The 24,082-nt window shown below is 35.8% G+C and overlaps 1 protein-coding gene across 1 annotated transcript in view; it reads right to left on the bottom strand.

Annotated features, from left to right (window-relative positions):
• PTPRR (protein tyrosine phosphatase receptor type R) overlaps window positions 1-24,082 on the bottom strand; it is a 361,573-nt gene that overhangs the window by 317,839 nt on the left and 19,652 nt on the right. The window contains exon 2 of the mRNA XM_007503044.3: window positions 16,078-16,382. Within this exon, the coding sequence (XP_007503106.1) occupies window positions 16,078-16,382 (305 nt within the window). The remainder of the gene's footprint in view (window positions 1-16,077; window positions 16,383-24,082) is intronic.

The raw sequence follows: 24,082 nt of genomic DNA on the forward strand, positions 1-24,082 counted from the left end.
AAAAAAATGATACAGACATGGTGCACATGGAACTATATCCCCTGGCCAATACCCTAATCCATTTTCATTATTAGTTAGGAAAAAGGAAAAAAGGTGTTTTCTAATCAAAAGTATGTCCACTAATACCCCCCCCCCCCGGAGGTAATTCTTTCAGCAGCTATAATCCTTTGAAACACAGCTTCGAAGTTGGAAATGAAAAACACCTCTGCGTGCCCAAAAGAGATGTCAAACTGCCTGAATCCAAGCTAGGCAATTTGTTCCTTCTGCTGTCACTAAGGGCTGTGATTCTCATGGAATGATAATGATTAGTTCTCAGGTCATGGGATTTGAGGTGACAAACAAGAAAGGGACATCTGGATTCCAGCAGAGTGGCACGGGAGGAGGTAAAAACTGGAAAAGAAGACACAGTGCTCTACCAGGGAAAGTCCAAATAATGAGCATTCGTAGTATTCATATGAATGATCTTGACTCATAAAGAAAAGACAAAATAATGCCTCCTGTTTAAGAAAGAAAAGAAATACATAAGACTTCTTAGAAAGATTCTGAAATGACTGGTCAAAAGTAGAAGATATTTTGGGAACTCTACGGATAAGTTTTTGTTACCTGAAAATTCACTTACCTCGAGCCCTTTATTCCCTGATGCCAATAATAATAATGGCTAAAATTTATGTAGTGCTTTGAGGTTTTTGAGTTTCTTTGCTATATTTTCTCATTTTATTCTCATAGAAATCCTGGGAGGCAAGTATTATTATCATGCCCCTTTTACAGATGAGAAGCTAAAGTGGATAAAGTGCCTTGCCTAGGATCACAAAGCTAGTAAATATCTGAAGCTCTGCATAAAGGTAGTGGACCAGAATTAGACTTGAAAGCATTGATTTGTTCAAGTCACACAGATCAGAGTATATGGGCATGGGGGAGTAGAGGGGAAAAAGTCAGACTTTAATTTGAACAGTGATCCAGGAGCACCACCTTTTTATTATACATTAGCAGATGAGCTTTAGGACCCTAGCCTATGTATATTCTCCTTATGTGCCTTTTGGAAATTCAATATTCCTTATAGACATTACTCAAATATTTTTCATGGTACAAAACCAGATTATCCCCTGAAATTTAAATTCTTTGAAAAATAACCATAATATTCAGGAAATATCAAAGAATGGAATATTTGGTTCAGTTTGACATAATTTTTTTCAAAAAAGACATTTGACATTCACTTTAGATTTAATAAAATAAAATTTCATTCATATGATGAAAACTATGGTTGATCCAATCTTTTCTGATTCTTTAGAATGCTATTCATCATGTTGTTCCTCACTAATAGTTGGTATAGTGAAGTTTACTATTTAAATATGTATGTGTGTATGTGTGCATGCACATATGTATATTTGTGCAAATCCATATGCCTTGGTTCTTCATGGACAAATCGGTACTGTATGTATATACTTTAAGCAATGGCTTTCAGAGTGTGGTTTGGGCACTTCTGGGAGTCCCTGAGACCCTTTCAGGAGTTCTGCAAGGTCAAAACTATTTGTACAAGAATACTAAGATGTTATTTGCCTTTTAAAATATTCCTCCCTTTTCCAACTGCATGCTTGCATGAGGTCGGATTCTCTTCATAGACTTCAACCAAAACAGCATATTACAACAGATTGAATGCATAAGTCGCTATCAGAATCCAGCTGTCTTCTATTAAGCTAGACTGAAGAAATTTGCAAAAAATATGTAAAAGATTTGCAACCTATATATTTCTCTCTCTATATAGAGAGAAATATATATCTATACATAAAAGATTTGCAAAGCTATATGTTTTTATTTTGGAAAATAGAGTTATTTTCATAAAATGCTATGTTAACATAGAATTAATATATTCTTGTTATTTTAAATGAATTAGGAAATAAATATTTTTAATGTATGAGTTTTCATTTCTAATATGGCAAATATCAATAGAGAAAGCCCACAGAAGTAAAAGTTCTTTGGGGTCTTCAAAATTTTTTAAGAGTGTGAAGGGGTCCTCAGACCAAAAGGTTTGTTTTAAAGTATACTTTCACATTTCATATATAAACCTATTTGGATAAACACATATAAACCTTATTTAAATATGTGTATACATTGCTTTGGTCTAGAATGGTTTCATCTATGTGATAAGTGTCTGGACTAGAAACTCCTTTCCCATGCAAATCGTCTCCTCATCGATCTTAGAAAATTACTTAGAGTAATGAAAGGTTAAGTAATTTGTTCATTTTCCTGCAGCTAGACCAGATACAAAACTTGAACTGAGATCTCCCTGACTTCGAGGCCAGCCCTAAGTCCAAAATGCTACATTGCCACTTTTCCCTCCTTCCCATTCTTTCCCTTCTTCTCCCTCTTATTCTTTTTCTTCACTTGCCAAGGATCACACGGTGTGTATCAGAGGTGTCTTTCCTGTTTCCTGAATTTTATCTACTTCCCCACCATACCTTACTCTCTCCCTCTCCTCTTTCCTACCCCAATATTTACAAGTGGCTCTGGAATCCCTTTTGTGTCTGCGCTCTAAGCATCTGCCTATCTCGTCTATGGCTCTGTCTGAATGTCCCAAATATTGGAAGTACCAATGGAAAACTACCAGTGGAAAACAAGACTGTTCTGTCACATTTCATTCAATTTAGGGCTTTAATTTAGAAACTTTGATTTCTTTAACCTATTGAGTTAGTCCAACAGTGTACCAACCTTGAATAGACATAGCAAGTGGACCATAGAGTGAGTGCAGAATAGGAAGAGTAAACCAAGTTAACTTGGCATTTGGGAACTACAAGGGACTTTTAATTATATCAAATTGCTTAAACGTTCATCTTCTCAATATGAATATTTCCTTGATGACAATATTATATGACTACAAATTACAATGCCAATTAGGAAGATCTTGGAAAGAATCAAAATTTCTGGAGACATACAATGAAATTAAAAACTATTTAATGGGTATTGGGAATCTGTGACAAATTAATAAGTGTAGTGTAAATACTTATCAAGATAACCTTGTTTGTGGGAAATGGTAAAATAAAGAATATATGGCCACAGAAGATAAGTCTACCATGTAGTGATAGAGAGAGCACGTGACTGCCCATGTGTCACCATGATATCCACAGATTAAAAAAGCGAAAGGAAAAAAGAGAAAGAAATAAATGAAGGTCTTCATTGTGTTGATTACTCCTCTCTGGAGGATTTGTGGGAAAACATGGGGAAAAAAGATGAGATGCTGTACAAAGGTTGAAATCTGCACTTACAAGCAGTAAGGAGGGTGTCCCATCCTGGGTAGGTCCATGACTCTTACCTAACCTGTCATACAATCAATTAACAAACATTTATTGTGCCTACTATGCATGAAGTACTGGACTAGGCACTTGGGAAAGATACAAAATGGCACTGTCCTTGTCTTCTAGGAGCTTATATCCAAATGGAAAGCTCAGCAATGACGTTAGAATCCTATCCCAAGTTCTTCTTACTTTACCCTGAAGAAGACAGGATTTCAAAACCCTTCTGGCATAGTAAGTGGATGTGGAAGTAGGAGAATAAACCAAATGTTCCAGGTCAAAATGAACAAATATGCAGTCACTTAACAGCATAGATATAAGGAATCTATTCTTTGTCTTGAAAGAATAAGAAAATATCAGTTATCACATGCTCGTATTTGCCCTTGTAAAGCCTCTCAGGATTAAATCTATACTCCCGCAAAGGTACTCACATTTATATTAATATTGTTTACATTGGCAGCTATTATTATTAATAATAATGCATTTCAATCCTATGGTGCTTTAAGGGTTAGCAGAGCAATTTACAAAGATTATTATTTCACTTTTTGTAATATAATAAATATATGTGTAAATATAACATGTATATAATATATGTTATATTATATAATATGTAATACACATAGGCATATGTACACGTGTATATATACACATAATAATGTCATAATGCTTCAATGAATGACCCAGATTAGGAGGTAATGACACACATTAGAACAGTCATTTGGTAGGCAGTCCCCATTATTTTATCTGGAGAGATGCCAGTCCCACAATATACAGCATTGGACTAGGTTGCCTAGGCATTCACTATAAATATCAATTGATGATTTTCCCTTCCATCAGGGTGAAATGCTTCTTGCTGATACAGAGACGATGGCTCTGGGGTATTTCAGAATGAGTCTATTGTCTAATATCAGAAACCTGATGATCATGAATTGACACAAGGTAATTTTTGAATGGCACACTGTCTCCAATCTTCCCTCCTCGATGGCACTTGATGGGTTCTTTAAAAATGAGACACCAGAAGTTGTCCTGAGAGTGGTCTGACAGAACAAAGTTGCTATTTGCTGGAAGATAAAAGATTCTGCTTTCATCTGCACAGTCTTTAAATGTGCTTTTTACATCATTGTTGGAAGATTGGAATTTTCAAAAGGACAATTCTTTCAGCTTTCAAATAAAAAAAGCACATAGTTTTCTTTTCCCTCAGCTAAAAAATCTTATTTTCTTGAAAGACTAATTTTTGTTCTCATTACTATGTTATCTTCCTTTGCATAGCATCTAAGATTCATTGAGTAACTATAATTTGCAAAGAGAAAAAAATTACATTTTTTATTTATGTAAATGATAGCATTTGCCTCAGCATGGAATTTTTAATCCTTCCCACTAGGCACACCAAAAATATCTCTACCATCAGTGTGCAATTGTTGTCCAAACTAGTAGATAATAGCAATTAATAAGAAATCAAGAATAATTTCATATTCTAGTAGCTGATAAATCCCACCGTGAGATGCAAACCAGCCAAGACCTTAAGGTTTGGTCTACATCACGCCAAAACATCTGGTTCATTTAGTTTGGTCAAAAAGTCAATCATTGAGATGTTTAGTCTAGATGCTTACAAATCAACAGATGGACTAAATTTGGAATAGAGGACCTTTGCATTGGCATCATGTAGATAGAACCCAAGTTTATCCTTTAGCATTGAAAAAAAGTGCAATTCTGTCGGTATCTGCTTTCATCGCTGTAGAGAGATGAGAGATACAAATGTGGATAGTTAAGATTGTCATTGTTCTAGATTCCAGAATAAGGATTTATACATGTTTTATAGGAGGAAAGTAATCTTAAGGGAAAACTTAGGTAGCACAATGCCATTGGGGAAAAGAGGAACAGAGTTAAAGTATGGAAAACCTGGATTCAAATTGTGTCTCTAAGACTTAGACAAATCTCTTAATTGCTCTGGGTCTCGGTTTTCACTTCTTTAAAATGGGAATAATAACACCTATGAGTACCCACTTCACAAGGTCTGTGTGAGGCTCAAATGAGATCATGCATGTAAATGAATTGCAAACTTTAAAATACCATATAGATTGTCAGTTGTTATTGTCTTTAATTTTGATGTCATACTCACTTCCCCTTTCTCAAGGAGAGATTTTTAAAGTAGAGACAGAGAGAAGAAGAGGGGATAAGATTACAATTATTGAATTTGTTATTGCCACATACAAATCTCAATATCTTTTATTTTCCTGTTTTATACATACATTCATACATGTACATATATGTAGTTATATGTATATACTCTCCTACCTATAGGCAGGCAGTGGAACAGTGGCTTGGAACCAGAAATATCTGAACCTCAGATAATAACTATGTGACACATAAACTCAATTCCTTCATCTATAAAATGGGAATAATGATAGCATCAACCCTTCTGGATTGTTGTGCAAATTAAATGTGATAATAATTAGCACAGTGGCAGGCACATAGTAAGTGTTATACAAATGTTAGCTGTTATTATTATTAGAAGTAATAGTTTTTGAAATTATTTCATTTGCTGATTTTCTGTGGTTTTCTAATTAAATCATCATATTGTCTGCACATCGGATGAATTTTGTTTTATGTCTTTTTGACTAATTTTATTGATTGCTCTTGCTATCTTCATTAGAACTAAATAATAATAGAAGACATTATTATATGTGTGTTATTATATGTCTGTATTCACTGAGAACACTTTTTGAGTTTCTCTTTTGTAAATAATTCTAGCCTTTTGGTTTAGGTATATAAATTTTATCATATTTTAATGGCCTTTATATTCTTGTGATCTTCTATTTCATCAATACATTTTAGCATAAATCAATGTTGTATTTTATCATAAGCTTTCCAGCATCTGTTAATATGTTCAAGTTTTCTTGGTTGCTTTTGTCATTAGTAAAATTACTTATACTAATGTTTTCCTAACATTAAATTACCTTTTTATCCCTGCTACAAATCTAATTTATTTACAGTGATTTTAATATATCAATTAATTCATTTTCTTTCTTTAATATTTTTGAATCATACTATTAATAAATTATAGAGTGAATTCTAGAATTTACTTTTTCTGTTTTGTTCCTTGATGGATTACATATTAGAACCATATTTTTTCTCATTAAAGGGCCATGACTGAATGTTTTACTTCTCCATAACTACAACTATGTAAGACATTGGTATTAATTGCTCTTAAAAAGTTTGATGGGGGGCAGCTGGGTGGCTCAGTGAATTGAGAGCCAATCCCAGAAATGGGAAGTCCTGGGTTCAAATATGGCCTCAGACACTTCCTAGCTATGTGACCCTGGGCAAGTCACTTCACCTCCATTGCCTAGCCTGTACCACTCTTCTGCCTTAGAACCAATACACAGTAGAGATTCTAAGACAGAAGGTAAAGATTTAAAAAAAAAAAAAAGGACTCTTGAAAAGCACCTGTAAACCATCTGGAATAGACTCGTCCCCTCAGTGTTTCCTAAATAGTTTTTCATTTTTACTTTCAAAAATTGAGTTGAGCTCCATTTCATGATCTATTAATTTGGGTGTTTTATGTTCATCTATGACATATAAATTCTTTTTTTTCCTAGTCACGTCTTGCTTTCATGAATATATATTAAAAGCCTTCACTTGACCCTACCATCCCTCTGAGGTATCACCCCTACCACTGCTACCTTTCTTCTCAGACAATCTTCTTGAGGAAGCTATGGTGCCTCTACTTCCTTTCCTTTTCTCCTCATCTAAACCTTCTTCAGCTGGCTTTTGACCTTACCATTAAAACTGGAACTGTCTTCTACAAGTTAACTCTCTAGCCTAATGACCTGTTCTCAGTCACCATCCTTTTGGAAGAGTCTTCAGTATTCTGCTTGTTGAGCATCACTCTTCTGCATTGTCTCCTCCTTGAGTTTTTCTGCCACTACTCTCTCGTGGTTTTCTTTTTATCTGTCTGACTATTATCTCCTTTACTGGCTCTCTAACTGTGCGTATACTCCAAGCCCCTTCTAATTTCTGTCTGTACTATCTGAGTTTGAGACTTCATCAAATCCCTTGGGTTGAATGACTAGCTCTATGCAGATGATCACAGAGCTGTGTTTCTAACCCCAGTTTCTCTCCTGAGCTCCATCCATATCACCACCTGACTACTGGAAGTTCCCAACTGGTTGTTCTAGGATACTTCAAATTGGGTGTGGTAGACATATCTCAGACTCCACAGCCCCAAATAAACTTATGAATTAGTTTATTATAGCCTTGAGCCAACAAGTATTGAGTAAGTGGTTACTATGTGCCAGGTACGTTGTGTTAAGCTCTGGGGATGCAAGGAAGAGCCAAAAAATGTGGTCCTACCTTTAAGGAGCTTATGTATTCTTTGTATAAACGTATATACTAAATATATAAAATTGTATACACTTATACATTCTTTGTATGGCCTTACCTTTAAGGAGGGCTATAATACTACATATAGCATATATACAGAGTAGATGGAGGGCAATCTGAGAAAGAAAGTGCCCGAGAATGCCTCCATCCACCTCTTGATAACTCATCTTTATCTGTTGCCTTCATCCATTAGAATGAAGCAAGGAATTGTTTTGCTTTTATCAGTATAGTGATGTACACAAAATAAATGATTTGTGGAAAATAGCTGGTATTTATATAAGTGCTTTTAGGTTTGCAAAAGGCTTTGTAAATGTCATCTCGTTCAATCCTCACATTGACCTTGGAAGCTAAGTGCCATTATTATCCTTCTTTTATGGATGCAGACATGGATGTAGAACAAGGTTAAGTGACTTGGCAAAAGACACCCAACTACCAAGAGTTTTACGTAAGATTTGAACTTGGGTTTTCTACTTTCTATCTATTCATCAGTCTTTATCTTCATTTGTCAGCAGGCTTATTTCGAGACTTCCTCACTCTGACACAAAAACTTCTTCATCCCAGAAGATCCCTTTACTTCAGACCTCAAAAGTAGTCTCAGTCTCTGGGACACCTCCCTCTGATTGATTGGCCCCTCCTAAAACCTCCATTCAAGAAGGGCACTCTGGCCAGCAATCTCTTCATTGCCAAACTCAGGCTGAAATTCAGAATTTCCCAAGCAAAGTACCTTTCTCCAACATAGTCCCTTTCCCACTCCCATATCACTCCCCTTTTCAACTTATTTTTATGCGGTATCTTCCCCCATGAGAATGTAAGCTGTTTTGGGGCAAGGGTTGTATGTCTTTTTGCTTGTATTTGTATTCCCAGGCTTAACAGAATGTCTGGCACACAGTCAGTGACTGATAAATCCATCTAATCTGAACATTCATTAAGCACTGACTATGTGCCAGGCACTGTGATAGGCACTGGAGATGCAATTAATAAAAAGAAAGGCATTCTTTGCCCTCAAGGAGCTTACAATTGAATGGCAACAATAACCTTCAAGGAGAGCAGGAGAGAAGAGAAGATGGCTAGAGATCAGAGACATCCAAAGAGCTGAAACCAGGCAGGGCAAACAAATGGAGGGAGCCAAAAAAATCTAGTTTCTGCCTTCTATAAAGGAAGCATTGGGAGGAGATTAGTACTCCATTCTTCAATCCTCCTATAAGAGGGGAGATGAGCCTGGGGGAGATATTATTAGTCAAGGCTTGAGTTGTTGAAGAAATTAAAAGTGATGAACTTAATCTGGGAGAGTCATCATGTTCCTGGGAGTTCAAATCAGGTAATAAATCTCACGTAGTCTTTAACATACAATTAGGGGGCAGATAGGTGGCTCAGTAGATAGTAGAGCCAGGTCCAGAGATGGGAGATTCTGGGTTCAAATCTTGCCTCAGATACTTCCTAGCTATGGGATCCTTGGGCAAGTCATTTAATACCAATTACCCACCCCTTACCAGTCTTCTGCCTTAGAATCAATATATAGTATTGATTATAAGATGGATGGTACATATATGTGTATATATGTACACAATTAGCCACAGACCCATTAAATAATAATTTTTATACCTGGAACCACAGCATGAAATAGACCCTAATAAAAAATTTAAGACAAATGTAGTTGAGCTGAATGGAGAGGGAAGATGTCCAGATCCTTTCCCATTGAAATGAAAAGAAATATGTCCTTCCCTAACACTGTAAGATTGTTGGTAGAAAGGCTCATAGGGATTGGAGAGGAGAGATGATGAGCAAAATACAGTCATGTCTGGGGAAAAGCCACTCATAGGAGGATGGATGTTATCTGGTAGCTTCTCCTTTATCACTTGCTAAGTTTCAACTGTTTCTATGGTGCAGAAAGAGAGCAAGTGCTGCCAAAGTTCTCTAAAATTTTGCTGCTCCAACACATCTCAACCTAGTGACAATTCTTGATTAGCGCCAACATAGAAGAATCTTTTGATGTGATCCCTCATCCACATGTCCCTACCCTGACAGTTCTTTAGCTTCCCCTCTTACTCCAAACCTTTAGGAACTCTTGCTTCCCTGTTCTACTTTTCTTACTTGAGAAAAATACCCAGGAATCAAATGGGAGAGGCTATTTAAATGCTGGTCCATGATTAACTAAAGCCTGGCTTTTGTCTCCAGTACAAACACTGACCTTGAGATCACATTCCCCCTAAATATTGTATTTGTGCAAGAAGTATAATATCAGTTTTTAATTTAGAGTATCAGTCATGAGATAAGTATTCTTTTAACTAAAATTCTTCAGTTCTGCCTGTCCTTGAAACTCTCTCACTTTTCCCCCCAATTACAAAATGAATCATCTATGAATATAATACAAGAAGTCCCTTTCTAGGAAAAACCTTTCCATTTACTGGCAAAAAAAAACCAACCCTTATGTAATGCTTGATGGTGCCCACTGGGAAGGACAAGCTGAACTGACAGAATGAGGATTGTGTAAAATTCCATGCCCCGTGTAGGCATCTAACCTAAAAGCAATCACTTTTGTGATTTGTTGTTCAAATGTGTCCGACTCTTTGTTAACCCCATGGACCGTATTGTTCCTGGGGTTTTCTTGGCAAAGACACTGGAGTAGTTTGCCATTTCATTTTCCAGTGGATTAAAACAAATAAAGGTTAAGTGACTTGCCCTTGAGTAAGAATAGCTAGTAAGTGTCTGAAATTGGATTTGAATTTAGGTCTTCCTGACTCCAGTCCCAGCACTCTATCCACTGAGCAACCTAACTGCCTTTGTGATTACAGAGGCCAAGTAAATTTTGAGGAAAACAAGAGAAGGAAAGAAAATGCATACCCTCTACTCTGATATAGAAAATCTCAAGTGAGCTAGAAATTTTATCTAAGAAAAAACAATCCTCTTTTCCCTGTTTATGGCTAATGTCACACATTTGCCTAGTTTGTTAGGAAATATTTGCTTTTTTAAATTCTTTTTAAAATATTAGTAGAACAAAAAAAAACAGTTTTTCACATTACTTTTAAGGATGATTTTAAATACACATGTTTATAAATATATGTAAGTGCAAATACTCTATATATGTATATATAAAATATGTAGTATTATATAGTAATTATATACAATATTACATATTATATATTATGTATATATACGTATATATACATACATACATTAACTTTACTCCAATTAATTCTGCTTCTCCAGAATGATTTGTTTCCCCTGTCCTAGATTATTCTATTCTTGGGTCAGTAATGGAATCAGAAATCAGCTACAATCAGATTGGGTTTATTCCCTTTGCCACCAAAGCAATGTGTCATTTATTTATTTTTTAAAAATAACCCCATCTCTCAGGCTTTCCTACTTTAATCATGGTGTGTACAATCATGTAACTGGATTACAGGAAATATTAACACTAGCAAATCCATTCAAGCCATCAAATCCCACAGCACAGCTAGAGGCTAGAATATCAAGGAAACAAGGAGAATGATGCAATAATGACTTGTTGTCTCCTATCTGATCAGTGGTAGAAAGGTAAGCAACAATCAACTTTTATGAAATGAAATAAAATATATTTTCTAGAATAAAATTGCTTTCTAGAAAGTCACATAATAATAATGATCCAGGTATTTTAATGCTCCAGTGGAGATATCTGCCTTCATATCAATTTCATGGAGGTGGCCAGATTATAAAGTACTCACACATCCTTATCTTGTGTAATTCTTGTCCTGGGGGCTTCCATATAGCCTTCACACCAGTGCTCCCAATGTACTGTAAACCTCAAATTTACAGTACTGAGGCTTTACTTTGAGGATATCAGTTCAACATTTAGCTTATTTGCCCCCTTGCTATTGCTATCTTTCACCTTTTTGTTCATATAAATAGTATTTCTTTTTTTTTTAACCCTTATCTTCCATCTTGGAGTCAATACTGTATATTGGCTCCAAGGCAGAAGAGTGGTAAGGGCTAGGCAATGGGGGTCAAGTGACTTGCCCAGGGTCACACAGCTAGGAAGTGGCTGAGGTCAGATTTGAACCTAGGACCTCCCATCTCTAGGCCTGGCTCTCAATCCACTGAGCTACCCAGCTGCCCCCATAAATAGTATTTCTATTGTGATTTTTACATTCTTGTGCACAAGTCATTGGTAACATTATGCCATCCAACCACAAGCTTCTCCTTTGCTTTTTCTAGAAATTTTTTTTGTCTATTTTTTTGTCTATATTTTTTTATTGTCTATAATTTATTGTTTTTATTGTCTATAATTTAGGTAATTCATGGTTTCCAATGATTTCATCATGGATTAAAACATTATTCGGAGTACAATAGCCTTAATTCATTTTTTTGTATTAGGAAACCAACTTGGAATCCTTAAGCACTTCAGAATTCACCAACTAGAATCTAGCCAACTTCCTTTCTCCTATTTAATTCTGGACCAAACTTAATGTCCATCCATGGTGCCATACAAGAGATACAGACTGCTAGGCTAACCCCCTGTCCTCTCTCTTCAACTACAGGACATAATTTCATCATCAATAGTCAAATGGAAGAAGTTCATGAGAGGCAATTGTTTTGTGCATTACATTGTATTGCTTGGATCGTATCCTAAACCACTACAGAGCCTCCACAGTAAAGTGTATAAAACTCACTCCAAATAGATCAACCTAGCAATCTACATAGGAAAAAACCAGTTAGAACCAATCAGATAATATGCGGTTTTGGTTCTGAGACTAGATCTTCCTAGCTTTTCCAGATGAAAATACACTGGCCACTGATGGACTCCATTCCACTGCTGCATGCATAGAGTTTTTAACCTGCTCCATTTCCAACCTAGGATGTTTAGAGAGCTCTCTTTTTAGAGTCTGGTGGCAGCTCAGGGGTCAGCATACTAGTGCTGGACTTAGGATGGCCACCAGATCTGCAGGAAACCTACTGCAGATCAGAACCCTGAAACTCACTCAATCTACCAGATCCAGCCTTCTCCAAAAGCAGAGGTATAAAACCTTGTGTCCGGTGTAAGACTGCAAATAGGTACTTCACCATAAAGAACAATCAATATGAAGAATTCAAAGAAGCCTAGGGAAACACAAATTGATTCATGACGTAAGCAGACATGGAAAATATACAAGCTGTTCCCAGTGTCTTACTGCCCCAACTCCATATAAAGTCAACAATGGAAATGAAAATAACAAACATTTAAAAAGTGGAACTAAATACTTTGAAAATCCAATTATCCCTTCCACATAGTCTTTCCCCATTCCCATTGCATTTCAATATATCTTGGGCCAGCATAAGAAATTAAGTGGAATTGGGGGGGGGGTGATTTTGCTGAAGCTGCAGATGATGTGCAAAGGACCACAGATGCCACAGAAAAAGTTTAAAAACTATAGAACCTATGACCAAATCTTTAACCCAAATTTTATAATAAGGGACTGTAAATGCCCAATAAAAGAAAAGGAAAAGATTCAGACTTCTTTTCTGGTATGAAGGGAGGACCAAAAAAATTGATGTGGATTTTCCAGATCACATGGGGTGCCACATCCTCTACCCCCACAGTGAGGAAGGGATATCTTTACTGTGACTAGCCTGAAACCAGGAAAGAGTAAAGAAAAGTAAACATTCTTCCTGTCTTTGCAAAAGATGGGAGTGATGGTTGTGGGTGTGGCACGGTGCTTATGCTGCCAAAAATTGTTGAGCATTACTTGATTTTACTGAACTGTTTTCTCTTCCTAATTTATTCTTTGTTTCAGGAAATAACTTGCTATATAAGAGAATGTACATATTTAGAAATTAAAGTAATATAATAAAATATGACATTACAATAAAATTACTTAAATGATAAAAGAAGATATATTTATTTTAACATTAGGTTTTATTATTTTAAAATAGAGATGACCGTTTTGAGTCCATTTCATAATGGCTTTCAGAACGGATGTTTAAATAAGAATCATGACCTTTTAGTATAACTATTGCCTAAGTCTTTTCCTAAGAATAGCCGTAAGGAAGCATAGTTACATAATTACTTTCAACAGTTATTATTCACTAAGTTCCCAATGTGAGTGGATTTTCTCTCCAGTATACCTTTTCTGCATAACTCTCTCCTCAACCCACTTTAAAAAAATAACCTTACCTTCCATCTTAGCATCAATACTAAGTATTTGTTCCAAGGCAGAAGAATGGTAAAAGCTAGGCAATTGGGTTAAATAACTTGCCCATACTCACAGAGCTAAGAAGTGTCTGAATCCAGATTTGAACCCAGGATCTCCCATCTCTGCCCCTGGCTCTCTATCCACTGAGCCACCTAGCTGCTTCCACCTCACTTTTAAACCAGAATGTACTTGGTCTTTAATAAAGTCAATCATACACAGTTCATTCGAGTTTAATTTTAGGTGTCACCACACATCGACCATATAAATGGATTTTCTATGGACAATAATGGCTCCAACATGATCTCTCTGCAACATGTTGACTTCTTCTGTCAATTCATTTGTCTTAATCATGATTATCAGTTATCCATGAGATGTGATAAAGGCAGACTGTTAGTCACAAAATTGTTAAGTAGAACCTCCCAGATATGCTTTTTTTTTTAAGTCAAGAAGGATTGTCCAGGTAGGAAATAAGGTAATTTGGCAAATGTTAGGCTTCAGATACATGTTTTATATCAAGCATGGATCATTGAAGTCACTGCTAACAGGAAAGAAAAAAAGAAAAAAATGGACAGGTCCCTCTAAATTGGAATGGTTGGAGGATAAGCTCAGAGATGGAGTGTGATCTGTTGACAGAAGAGCAGCTTAGCAAAGTCAGAGGGACTTGTCCATCAACTCAAGGACCATCCCCTTAGGAATGGAAGGCATTCATTCTGTGGCAATGGGAAAAGTGCCCATACTAATGAAAGATTAAATTATTAGATTCAGAGCTACAAGGAAATAGAAAGGAAGCATAAAGAATTCAGACTAGTGATGGCATACTCCAAATCCAAGAATTTGACAATTTTATACAGATATTTCGTTCAAGATACTCACCTTGGGAGTCTGTTCATGCAGTTCAGTAACTATTTAACTACTTAGAGTCTTAGAGAGTTGTCTGAATTATAGCAAGATTTAATGACTTACCCAAGGTCACACATAAAGCCATTATGCATTAAAAGCAAGGCTCAAAGCTCAGTCTTCTTGACTCTGAAACAAATTTTCTCTGTCCTTTACCTCAGAGTCCTTCTTGATGGCCATACTTATCAAGGAGGTATTCCTTTGAGGCATCAGGCCAATGTATCTGCTCTTTTATTATATCCAGTGACACTCAAGAGGTTAAGAAAGGAATGATGTCAACCATTAAATGACCACAGAAGCTGACTAGGACCCCCCACCCCACAGATCACCAAATTTCTGAATAAACATTTCTATTGCCAAAGAAATATTCAGAGTTACTCATCTGTCTAAGTTTATCTCTTTCCCCTAAAGAAATTCTGGGATGTTCACCTATTCAGAAAAAAAAAAAAAGGATTAAAGCTCAAAACCTCTATTGTGGCCAGAGGTTATATAAGATGAACAAAAGGATTTGTGGGAGAGGACATAGACAAACTATGTTGGGATACAGACACTAGGGGAATATTAACATTCTTGCCAGACATCTGTTTAAGGAAATGCATGTTTCCTTCAACTTTCCAAGAATGAGTAAATAATGAAACTTCTTAAGATGAAAATTTAAAGGTTTCAATATCTATACTACCTTGCAGGCTCAACCTATCTAGCAGAGTTTTTTTGAGCCTGGAATCAATGAATAGGCAATGACTCTACAGAAAGAATTCATGAAATCTATGAATTTTGGAGCATTTTTTATTTCAATTAATCTCTGGAATTTTCTATTTCCTTCAATTATCAAAAAACAACAACAACATTCTTTAGAGAAGGAGTCACGGGCCTGACAAGACTTTCAGAGTAGTATATGACATATAAAAGGTTAAGAATCCCCATTCTACTCAGATACTTCCTAGGTGTGTGACTCTGGGCAAGTCACTTAAACCCAATTGTTTCACCCTTACTGCTCTTTTGACTTGGATTCAATACTTAGTATCATTTCTAAGATGAAAGGTAAGGGTTTAAAAAAAATCCCTGTTCTATTGAATAGGACCGATGAAGGTCAGGTCTTAGAATATGGATTCAAGGACTATCAAAGACCTGCTGAGCATGTTGAGTTTCTGAAAGTAAGGGCAGGATCCCTCTTCTTAGCTAAACTTTCTGACCATCATTCAACCTAATTTACTATGCATTATCTGTAGTCACTTCCAAAACAACCTAGTCAAGTTAACTTGTGAATCATAATGTCAATGAACCAACCCTTTCAGGTTACCCTTCTTCTCTCCCACCTCCAAAAGAAAACAATAATACCAGGAGTAACTCAAAATACCACTCACCACAATTATCACATTTGCTTCAGGGATTGGACGGTTTTCCACTTCCAAATCTTGTCCAGTCATTGCTAATAAATTGAGAGATGGGTTATAGGCAGGTCTAGGAAATGTGGACTTCACAATTATGCCAGAGTGTTCTTTGCTTGCTTGCATATGAGAGGGAGAATGAAAGTTGTGTTTATATGTTTTTTGGTGACTTGTGTCCAAGCTCTTTTCAATAGTTTCCACATGGTGGTAGATAAATACAGGCTTCCCACTCTTCCTCTGATGAACTGCCAAGAGTTGGTCACTATCTCCTGAAAGGCATCCTGTAGGGGGAAAATGGTGAGAGAGATGAGTCAGAGATCTCATTGATAAAGATGAAAAGATATATCAGATTAAAAAATTTCATGTCTTCCCAAGAGTCTTGATTGGTCAACTGCCCAAGGTCAGTTGCCAAGACCTGTTATTTCTATCTCCACACTTAAGTCAGTTGGAAAACATTTATTAAATACCTACTAAGTGACAGGTATTGTGTTAAGCTCTGGAAAGGCAAAATAAAGTCCTTATCTTTCAAGGATATCATGTTCCAATGGGGAACACAACACATAAACAGTATGACAAAAAAGACAATGCAATTTCACCACATAAAAATGGCAAACATGATAAGATAGCACTAAAAGAAGCTGAGAAAGAGAGGGTGGGGGAGAATGTACCCTGTGGAATGGAGGCATACTGAAGTCAAAGACCATTGAAGTGTGACCTGGTGGGGAATAATGAGGTTGCTGCCCTGAATGCCTTATTTAAACAGAAGATCTGGAGAATCTTTCCATCATCAACTCTCTATGCTCTTCAATAAGACAGTACCAATAAGTGCCACCAGCCCCAGGGACAAATGGAAGAGAGGAAATGTAAGTTTCAGGGTTGATATGATCTTGCAAGATAATTAGATTACAGAGAGTGTAATGAAATCCAGGAGTACACACCTCAGTGTGAAATGATGAGATAGCATTTCTGGATGCCCTCTTTACATAGTGGATCTGAGAGTCCTCCATAAATATTTCACATTTGTCAATACCCCTCTATTCCTCCCAGTTCAGGGCTTCATCACCTCCCATAGTATTAATTCGATAGTTTCCTAATTGGTCTCCTTTTGTCCTCTTTAATAAATCTCAACACAGCTACTAAATTGACTTCATGAAGTAAATATCTAGTTATGTCACTCCACTGCTCAGGAAACTTTTGTGGTTCCCCATTAGCCCTAGAATAATTTATTTAAAGTTTCTTTCTTAAAATATAAGCAAAAATGAAAATAGAAAACATTTAAAGTACTTCATGAAATATTAATTTTAATGATCCTTTCAATGATAATGACCTTACATGATCTGACTCTTATTTTGCAAAGGATTTTTTCATTATTTGGAATTGCATATTCACTGTCACAAAGTAACCAGATGCTTTAAAAGTGCCAATAATAATTTCAGAAAATATTGAGAAAATGAGCTAGAATTTTTCTGTTTCATGTAGCACCTAAATCATTTAGAATGTAAGATAATGAATATATTATAAATAATCTACCATTTTCCACAAAAATTAACAAATAAAGTACTTCACGATTTGTCACCAATCCATGTCACCAGACTGAATCCACATTGTTCCCTAGCATGTACTATGTTCAGGCCAAACTGTCCAAATCATTGTTTCCCATCCATGGCATTTGATCTCCCATCTCCATGCCATTGTATGGATTGTCTCACATGCTTGCAATACTCTCTTTTCTCTTTTCTTCTATTGGACACTCCTATACTCAACTCTCATCAAGATTGCAGAGGCAGACTACTATCCACATGTTAGAGGGTTATCAATGTTTGAATTGATGGGTGTATTGGTGAGCTTTGATGAATGGCTTTGCCTTCAACTTTTTTAATCTTTGTTATTTACCACAGAGAAGAGCAAGAGAGAGAAATAGAAGGGAGAGGGATATATTGAGAAATGAAGATGACAAATAAGCATAATATGAAGATAATTCTTCTAAAAAAAAGCAAAGATACATAAATAGAAAAGGAGGTGGGCTACTCATGGAAGAATGAAGGATAATCAAATGCATTATTATATGATTATAAAATATTCAGTGGGAAACCAAAAAATAATCTACTCAGTGGGGTTTTTGTGGTACCAAGTTGTTCAATTAGATTTAAAATTAATATTAATTGATATCTTTTTTATTTCACCTTTATTTCCCAATATATTCCTTTCTCTTCTCCCACCTAGATAGCAATCCCTTATAACAAAGAATGAAGTGAAAATAGAATATAAGCTTATCAAAACTAGCCAATATATTGATCAAATCCAACACTATCTATTGTGTTCCATGTCCATAATCTCCCCTCTCCCAGCCCACACAAATTTCTACTCAAGAAAAAGAAAAACATAATTCCATATCTCTTATTTGGGATTAAAGATGATTAATGCCATTACACAACATTTAGTTTCAGTCAATTAACAAGCATTTATTAACATTTGTTCAACACTGACTATTCTCATCCTTTGTCATCCTTACAAACTTTCTGAATATGAAGTGAAACCTCAGAGTTGTTTTGATTTGCACATCTCCTAGTAGTAATGCACGCTCTTATTCACTTGTTTATATCTGCCTTTATGTCTTCTGTTCTACTCATCTATTTTCCTTTTAAAACCAGTATTGCCTGAAGAATCATCAAACTGTGTGTAACCTTTCAACCAACAAAATCACTAACTAGGACTTTATCACAAAGATAAAAGATAGGAGAAAACGATGCACTTGTACCAAAATATTTCTAGAAGTTCTTTTTGTGGTGGCAAAGAATGGAAACTAAAGGGAGATGTACCAATTGGTGAACGACTGCACCAGTTGTGGTATATGATTGTAATGGAATATTATTGTACCATAAGAAATGACAAATAGAACAACCATTTTTAAAAAAACCTAGAGTTATATGAAGTGATGTAATTTGAAGTTAGACAAAGTAGAACGTTGTACAGAATAACAGTAACAATATACAATGATCAACTGTGAATAACTTAACTATTATCAGCCACACAAGAATCTAAGACAACTCTAAGATGAAAAAGGCTATGCACTACCATAGAAGAAATTTAGAGCCTGAATGCAAATTAAAACATGTTCTTTTATACTTTACTTCCTTCACAAGTATTTTTCTTGTACAAACAATATGTCTTCTTTCACAACATCACAAACATGAAAATATGCATTGCATAATAACACATGTATAACCTATATCATATTATTTGTTGTCTCAGGGATGGGGGAGCAGTGGGAAGGAGGGAAAGAACATGGATTTCAAAATGTCAGGAAACAATGACTAAAAAGTTTATCTATATGTAGTCTGGAAAAAAAGAAAATTGCACTTGAAAATAAAGTAAAAAACTAAAATCAGTACTAAGTATTTTTTAAGTGATTACAATTTTATATTGCAATGTGAGTCAAGGAAATTTTATTCCTCTTTTTATTCTGACCTACCCCCATTCATTCTTTAATTTTTGCTGCTCCAAATGAATGCTATTATTCTATAAAGTGTCTTCTTGGTGGTTTGACTGGCATATCCTATAAATTAATTTAGATAACATTATCATTATTATTATGGGGTTGTGCAACCCAACCATGAGCAATGAATATACTTCCAGTTATTGAAATCATTATATCCTTTAGGAAACATTCTGCATTTCTATCTATATGTCTTGAGTGTTCTGTGGCATATTGATTATCACTTATTTTGAATAGAACTTCCTTTCAATTATTCTCTCTTGGGTTTTGCTATTGTTATTAAAACATTCTTGTATAAGCAATTTTATTTATTTTGTAATGTGTTACTTAACTTAAGTTATTAGTTATTTCATTTAGTTTCTTTGCTGATTTTCAGGGGTTCTCTATGTAAAATAGCTATATGTCATCAGAAAATAGAAATATTTTTGGCTTCTTGTAATTTCATTCTTTTATTATAGTGCTATTATTTGCCCTTCTTTAAGCAAGGAAAAGAGGAGAACTCTTACTTTATCCCTATATTTATTAAGAAAATTCTATAGTATACTCATTTTATATAATGTTGCTTTTGATTTGAGATGGATATTTTATCACAGAAAAGATTCTTTTATGATTATACTTAGTAGAGTTTTAATCAAAATGAGTATTCTGCTTAGTTAAAGGCTTTTTCTTCATCTGTTGATATAATGACATGATTTAAATATTTTTTATTTTAGTGTGATTGTTTTCATTGTTTTCCTAATATCAAATTATACTTGCATCCCTGATATAAATTCATCATGATAAGAGACAATAATATGTGTATACATATATGAATATGTTTACATAGTCACATAAATATACATACATATATATAATACTATATGTGCACATATATTTATAGTTTTCTTGCCAGGATTTACTTAGAAAATTAGAACTGACATACTTTATTTAATTATATTGGTCTGTTATTATCTATGTTTGCCCTGTTCTTCCTTAATTTAGATACTATCTTTGCCTCACAAAAAGTATTGGATAAAGTGTTTGTAACTCAGTTGTAGAAATTATGTCATTTTGGCTTTGATTGTTCTTTAAAAATTTAACTTGTTTTCCTCTGAGAGAACTATGATTCTTATGTTGTCTACGTGTATTTCATATTTGCGATCAGTATATTTTGACAGTTTTTAGATTGGATTCTTTTTTAATTATTGCTTTTCTTCTTCCAGATCATCCTTCACTTTTGTGAATTTGTATTCCCATAAATTGTCTTCCCTTTTGTTTCTTTAGAGAGACTCACAATCATGGATTCAAATTTTCTATTCTGCCAAATGTTTTTGCTGCCTATATTATAAATTGTGCTTTAATAGTTATTATTTCATTCTTGAACCACTTGAGAATGTATTTTCATTCTCTTTTGGAAATTTAAAGTTTCTCTTTTTCACTGGATTTCAATTCTTTTTCTTTTTGTCTTGCAATATTTATTTTGAGATGTTGGGACTTATTTGGATAACTGGAGGCCATCTTCCCTTCTGTTATTGACACTTTCCTCACATGATTTATTTAATTGCACTCCAGGTTTTAATTGAGTTTCCTCATTCCTGAGATCTTTGGCAATTTATCACTCACTTTTTGGGTCCTTCCCCTTGGATACAGCTTCCCCTGAGGAATTCAACTCTGATTTGTCTCAGCCTTATCCCTCACTGGGGTATTCACATTTTCTGACCTGTTGGATCCCAAGTGACTTCTTTAGGGACTGGACTGACCTCAGCCAAACTCTTTCCTTCCTGGTGGGACCCTGTGGATGCGCTGTTGTCCTACTTCTAAGCTCTCTCTGTTCCTTAGTTTTATGAATCAGCATGCTGATTTGATAGCCCAGGCGGAGAGCACAAAGCACAGTCTTCTCATCCCTCTTTTTCCATGGCTTGTTGCCACAGAATGGCAAGGTGATGAGAGGGGCAGGAAAGTGTGCTGGCAGGACTGAAATAGCAACAAAGGAATTACTGAGTGGATCTCAGAGCAGAATACCTACACTGCCTGTCCATAGTTTAGGAACTAGTGAGGGTGTCGGTATTGAGTAAGTGCTAGGGAACAGGGATTAGCCTTCTCTGCTGTTACCCAACTGGTTGTTGACAATATCTATCTCTCTATATACATATATTTATCTATATACATATACATATATACATGCATTCATGTATACATGTGTATGTTTATAGGATAACTTGCAATTACACTTGGACTATTACCTAAATAAGAAACTAATAAAAGATTATTGCCATCAGTGTCAGATTATTAATTTGTGAGTGATTCTTATTCCATATTCTCTATGCCAAGGATTAAAACTCTATTTATATAGGAATGCTCTTTGTGGTGGCAAAAAACTGGAAAATGAGGGGCTGCCCTTCAATTGGGGAATGGCTGAACAAATTGTGGTATATGTTGGTGATGGAATACTATTGTGCTCAAAGGAATAATGAACTGGAGGAATTCCATGTGAACTGGAAAGACCTCCAGGAACTGATACAGAGTGAGAGGAGCAGAATCAGGAGAACATTGTACACAAAGATGGATACCCTGTGGTACAATCGAATGTAATGGACTTCTCTACTAGTAGCAATGCAATGATCCAGGACAATTCTGAGGGACTTATGAGAAAGAACGCTATCCACATCCAGAGAAAGAACTGTGGGAGTAGAAACACAAGTAAAAAAACTACTTGATTACATGGGTCAAGGGGATATGATTGGGGAGGTAGACTCTAAATGAAGATGCTAGTGCAAACATCAACAACATGGAAATAGGTCTTGATCAATGACACAAGTAAAACCCAATGGAATTGCTCGTTGGCTATGGGGCGTTGGGAGAGGAAGGAGAGAAAGAACATGGATTTTGTAACCATGGAAAAATAGTCTAAATTAATTAATTAAACAAAAAATTTAAAACCTCTACTCATGCCTAAAGATAGATTGCTATTCTAATTCATATTGCAACATGGTATCTTTAAGGAATCTAAAAGCTAGGACCACTATAATATGGGGGTATAAGCTTCCCTAGACATCCCAACATCCCAGATTGTGGGCCAAGTCAGAGAGTACATAAAAGACTAATTTTTTCTTGCATTCCTACAATGTTGAGGAAAGGTGACTTTGAGTCCCTCTGGCCTCTCCCTTCATTCTTTTGTTGTTGTTGTTTTTGTGGGGTGTTTTGTTTTAAATCCTTACCCTCTGTCTCAGAATCAAAACTATATATTAGTTCTATGGTGGAAGAGTGGTAAAGGCTAGGCAATGGGGGTTACGTGACTTGTCCAGGGTCACACAGCTAGGAAGTGTCTGGTATAACATTTGAACCCAGGACCTCCTGTCTCTAGGCCTTACTCTCAATCCAGGGAGCCACTCAACTGCTCCCTCTACTTTCATTCTTGATGAGCACAGATAGATACCTCCTACCTGCTCCTGATAAGCATGTATTTTATATCCCAGGTATCTGATTATCCTCTAAACTGTACAGTTCACCCCCTTTTGACTTTAAGGCATAGGACATAACCATATGACCCATCTCAGGTTCCAGAGGCCCAGTAACATGCCATCATCATCCTATCTCTAGTCATGTAGGCCCTGTTGTCAAAAGGGTATAAAACCCCCAAACTCCATCTCCTCGAGGAGGCAGTGTTCCACCTGCACACTGTCTCTTGGCTTCTCAACATGACTTCCAAATTAATACATTTCTCTTTTTATTTTTAAGGTAAATTTTGGAGTCTTGCATTCTTGCAAAGGGCAACCTGTCCTGAAGCTGAGGGTTCACCTCCAAGCTCTCCTATAACAACTACAGTGAGAAGACATAGATGCTTCCCCATTATATCAGGGAAGGTATATCATCTGAGTTGCAGAGAGTAAAAGTAGCTGTAAGTAGATCCAGAACAACATGCTATGATACAGGTAATTACAACAAGGCCAACTTAATGATTTTCACAGCAATGATCTTTCAGCATTATGGGAAAGGTGGCAGAGGTCTAGGCTAGTTATGCAATAGAGTTTCAAAATGGCCCGCAGCCTATAGATATAAATAACATGAATTGTTTGTTTAAAAGTACCAAATGCCATGCTTTTGAACATCGGTAGAATTTAAAGCACAACAACCTTGGAATCATGTTTCTTAAATATTTGAAATATTTTCAGTCATTTGATGGCTCTGATATTGGAAATTCATGGAGCTTTCAGAGTGTGGCATTATCACTCAATGGAGATGAGAGTTATCATCCCAATCTTTGGCACAGGTAGATTAGTAGCTAGTAAAAATAGCAACGTTCCTCTTGACATGAACAGATTGAATCAAGGTACCAAAGGATTTACAGGTTTTCTAGTCCAGAGAGATTGTGACTTTCAAAAAGCAGACAGGTAGTGAGTGTCAGAATCCAAATTTGAATACAGATCTCTCTTCAATGCCTCCGCTTTTTCCAAAATGGCGCCCTTGATAATTGTTACAAGATGATAGCATTTTTGAATCTCTTGG

Source organism: Monodelphis domestica, chromosome 5 (genome assembly GCF_027887165.1).
Source record: "Monodelphis domestica isolate mMonDom1 chromosome 5, mMonDom1.pri, whole genome shotgun sequence".
In the NCBI taxonomy this organism is placed as follows: domain Eukaryota; kingdom Metazoa; phylum Chordata; class Mammalia; order Didelphimorphia; family Didelphidae; genus Monodelphis; species Monodelphis domestica.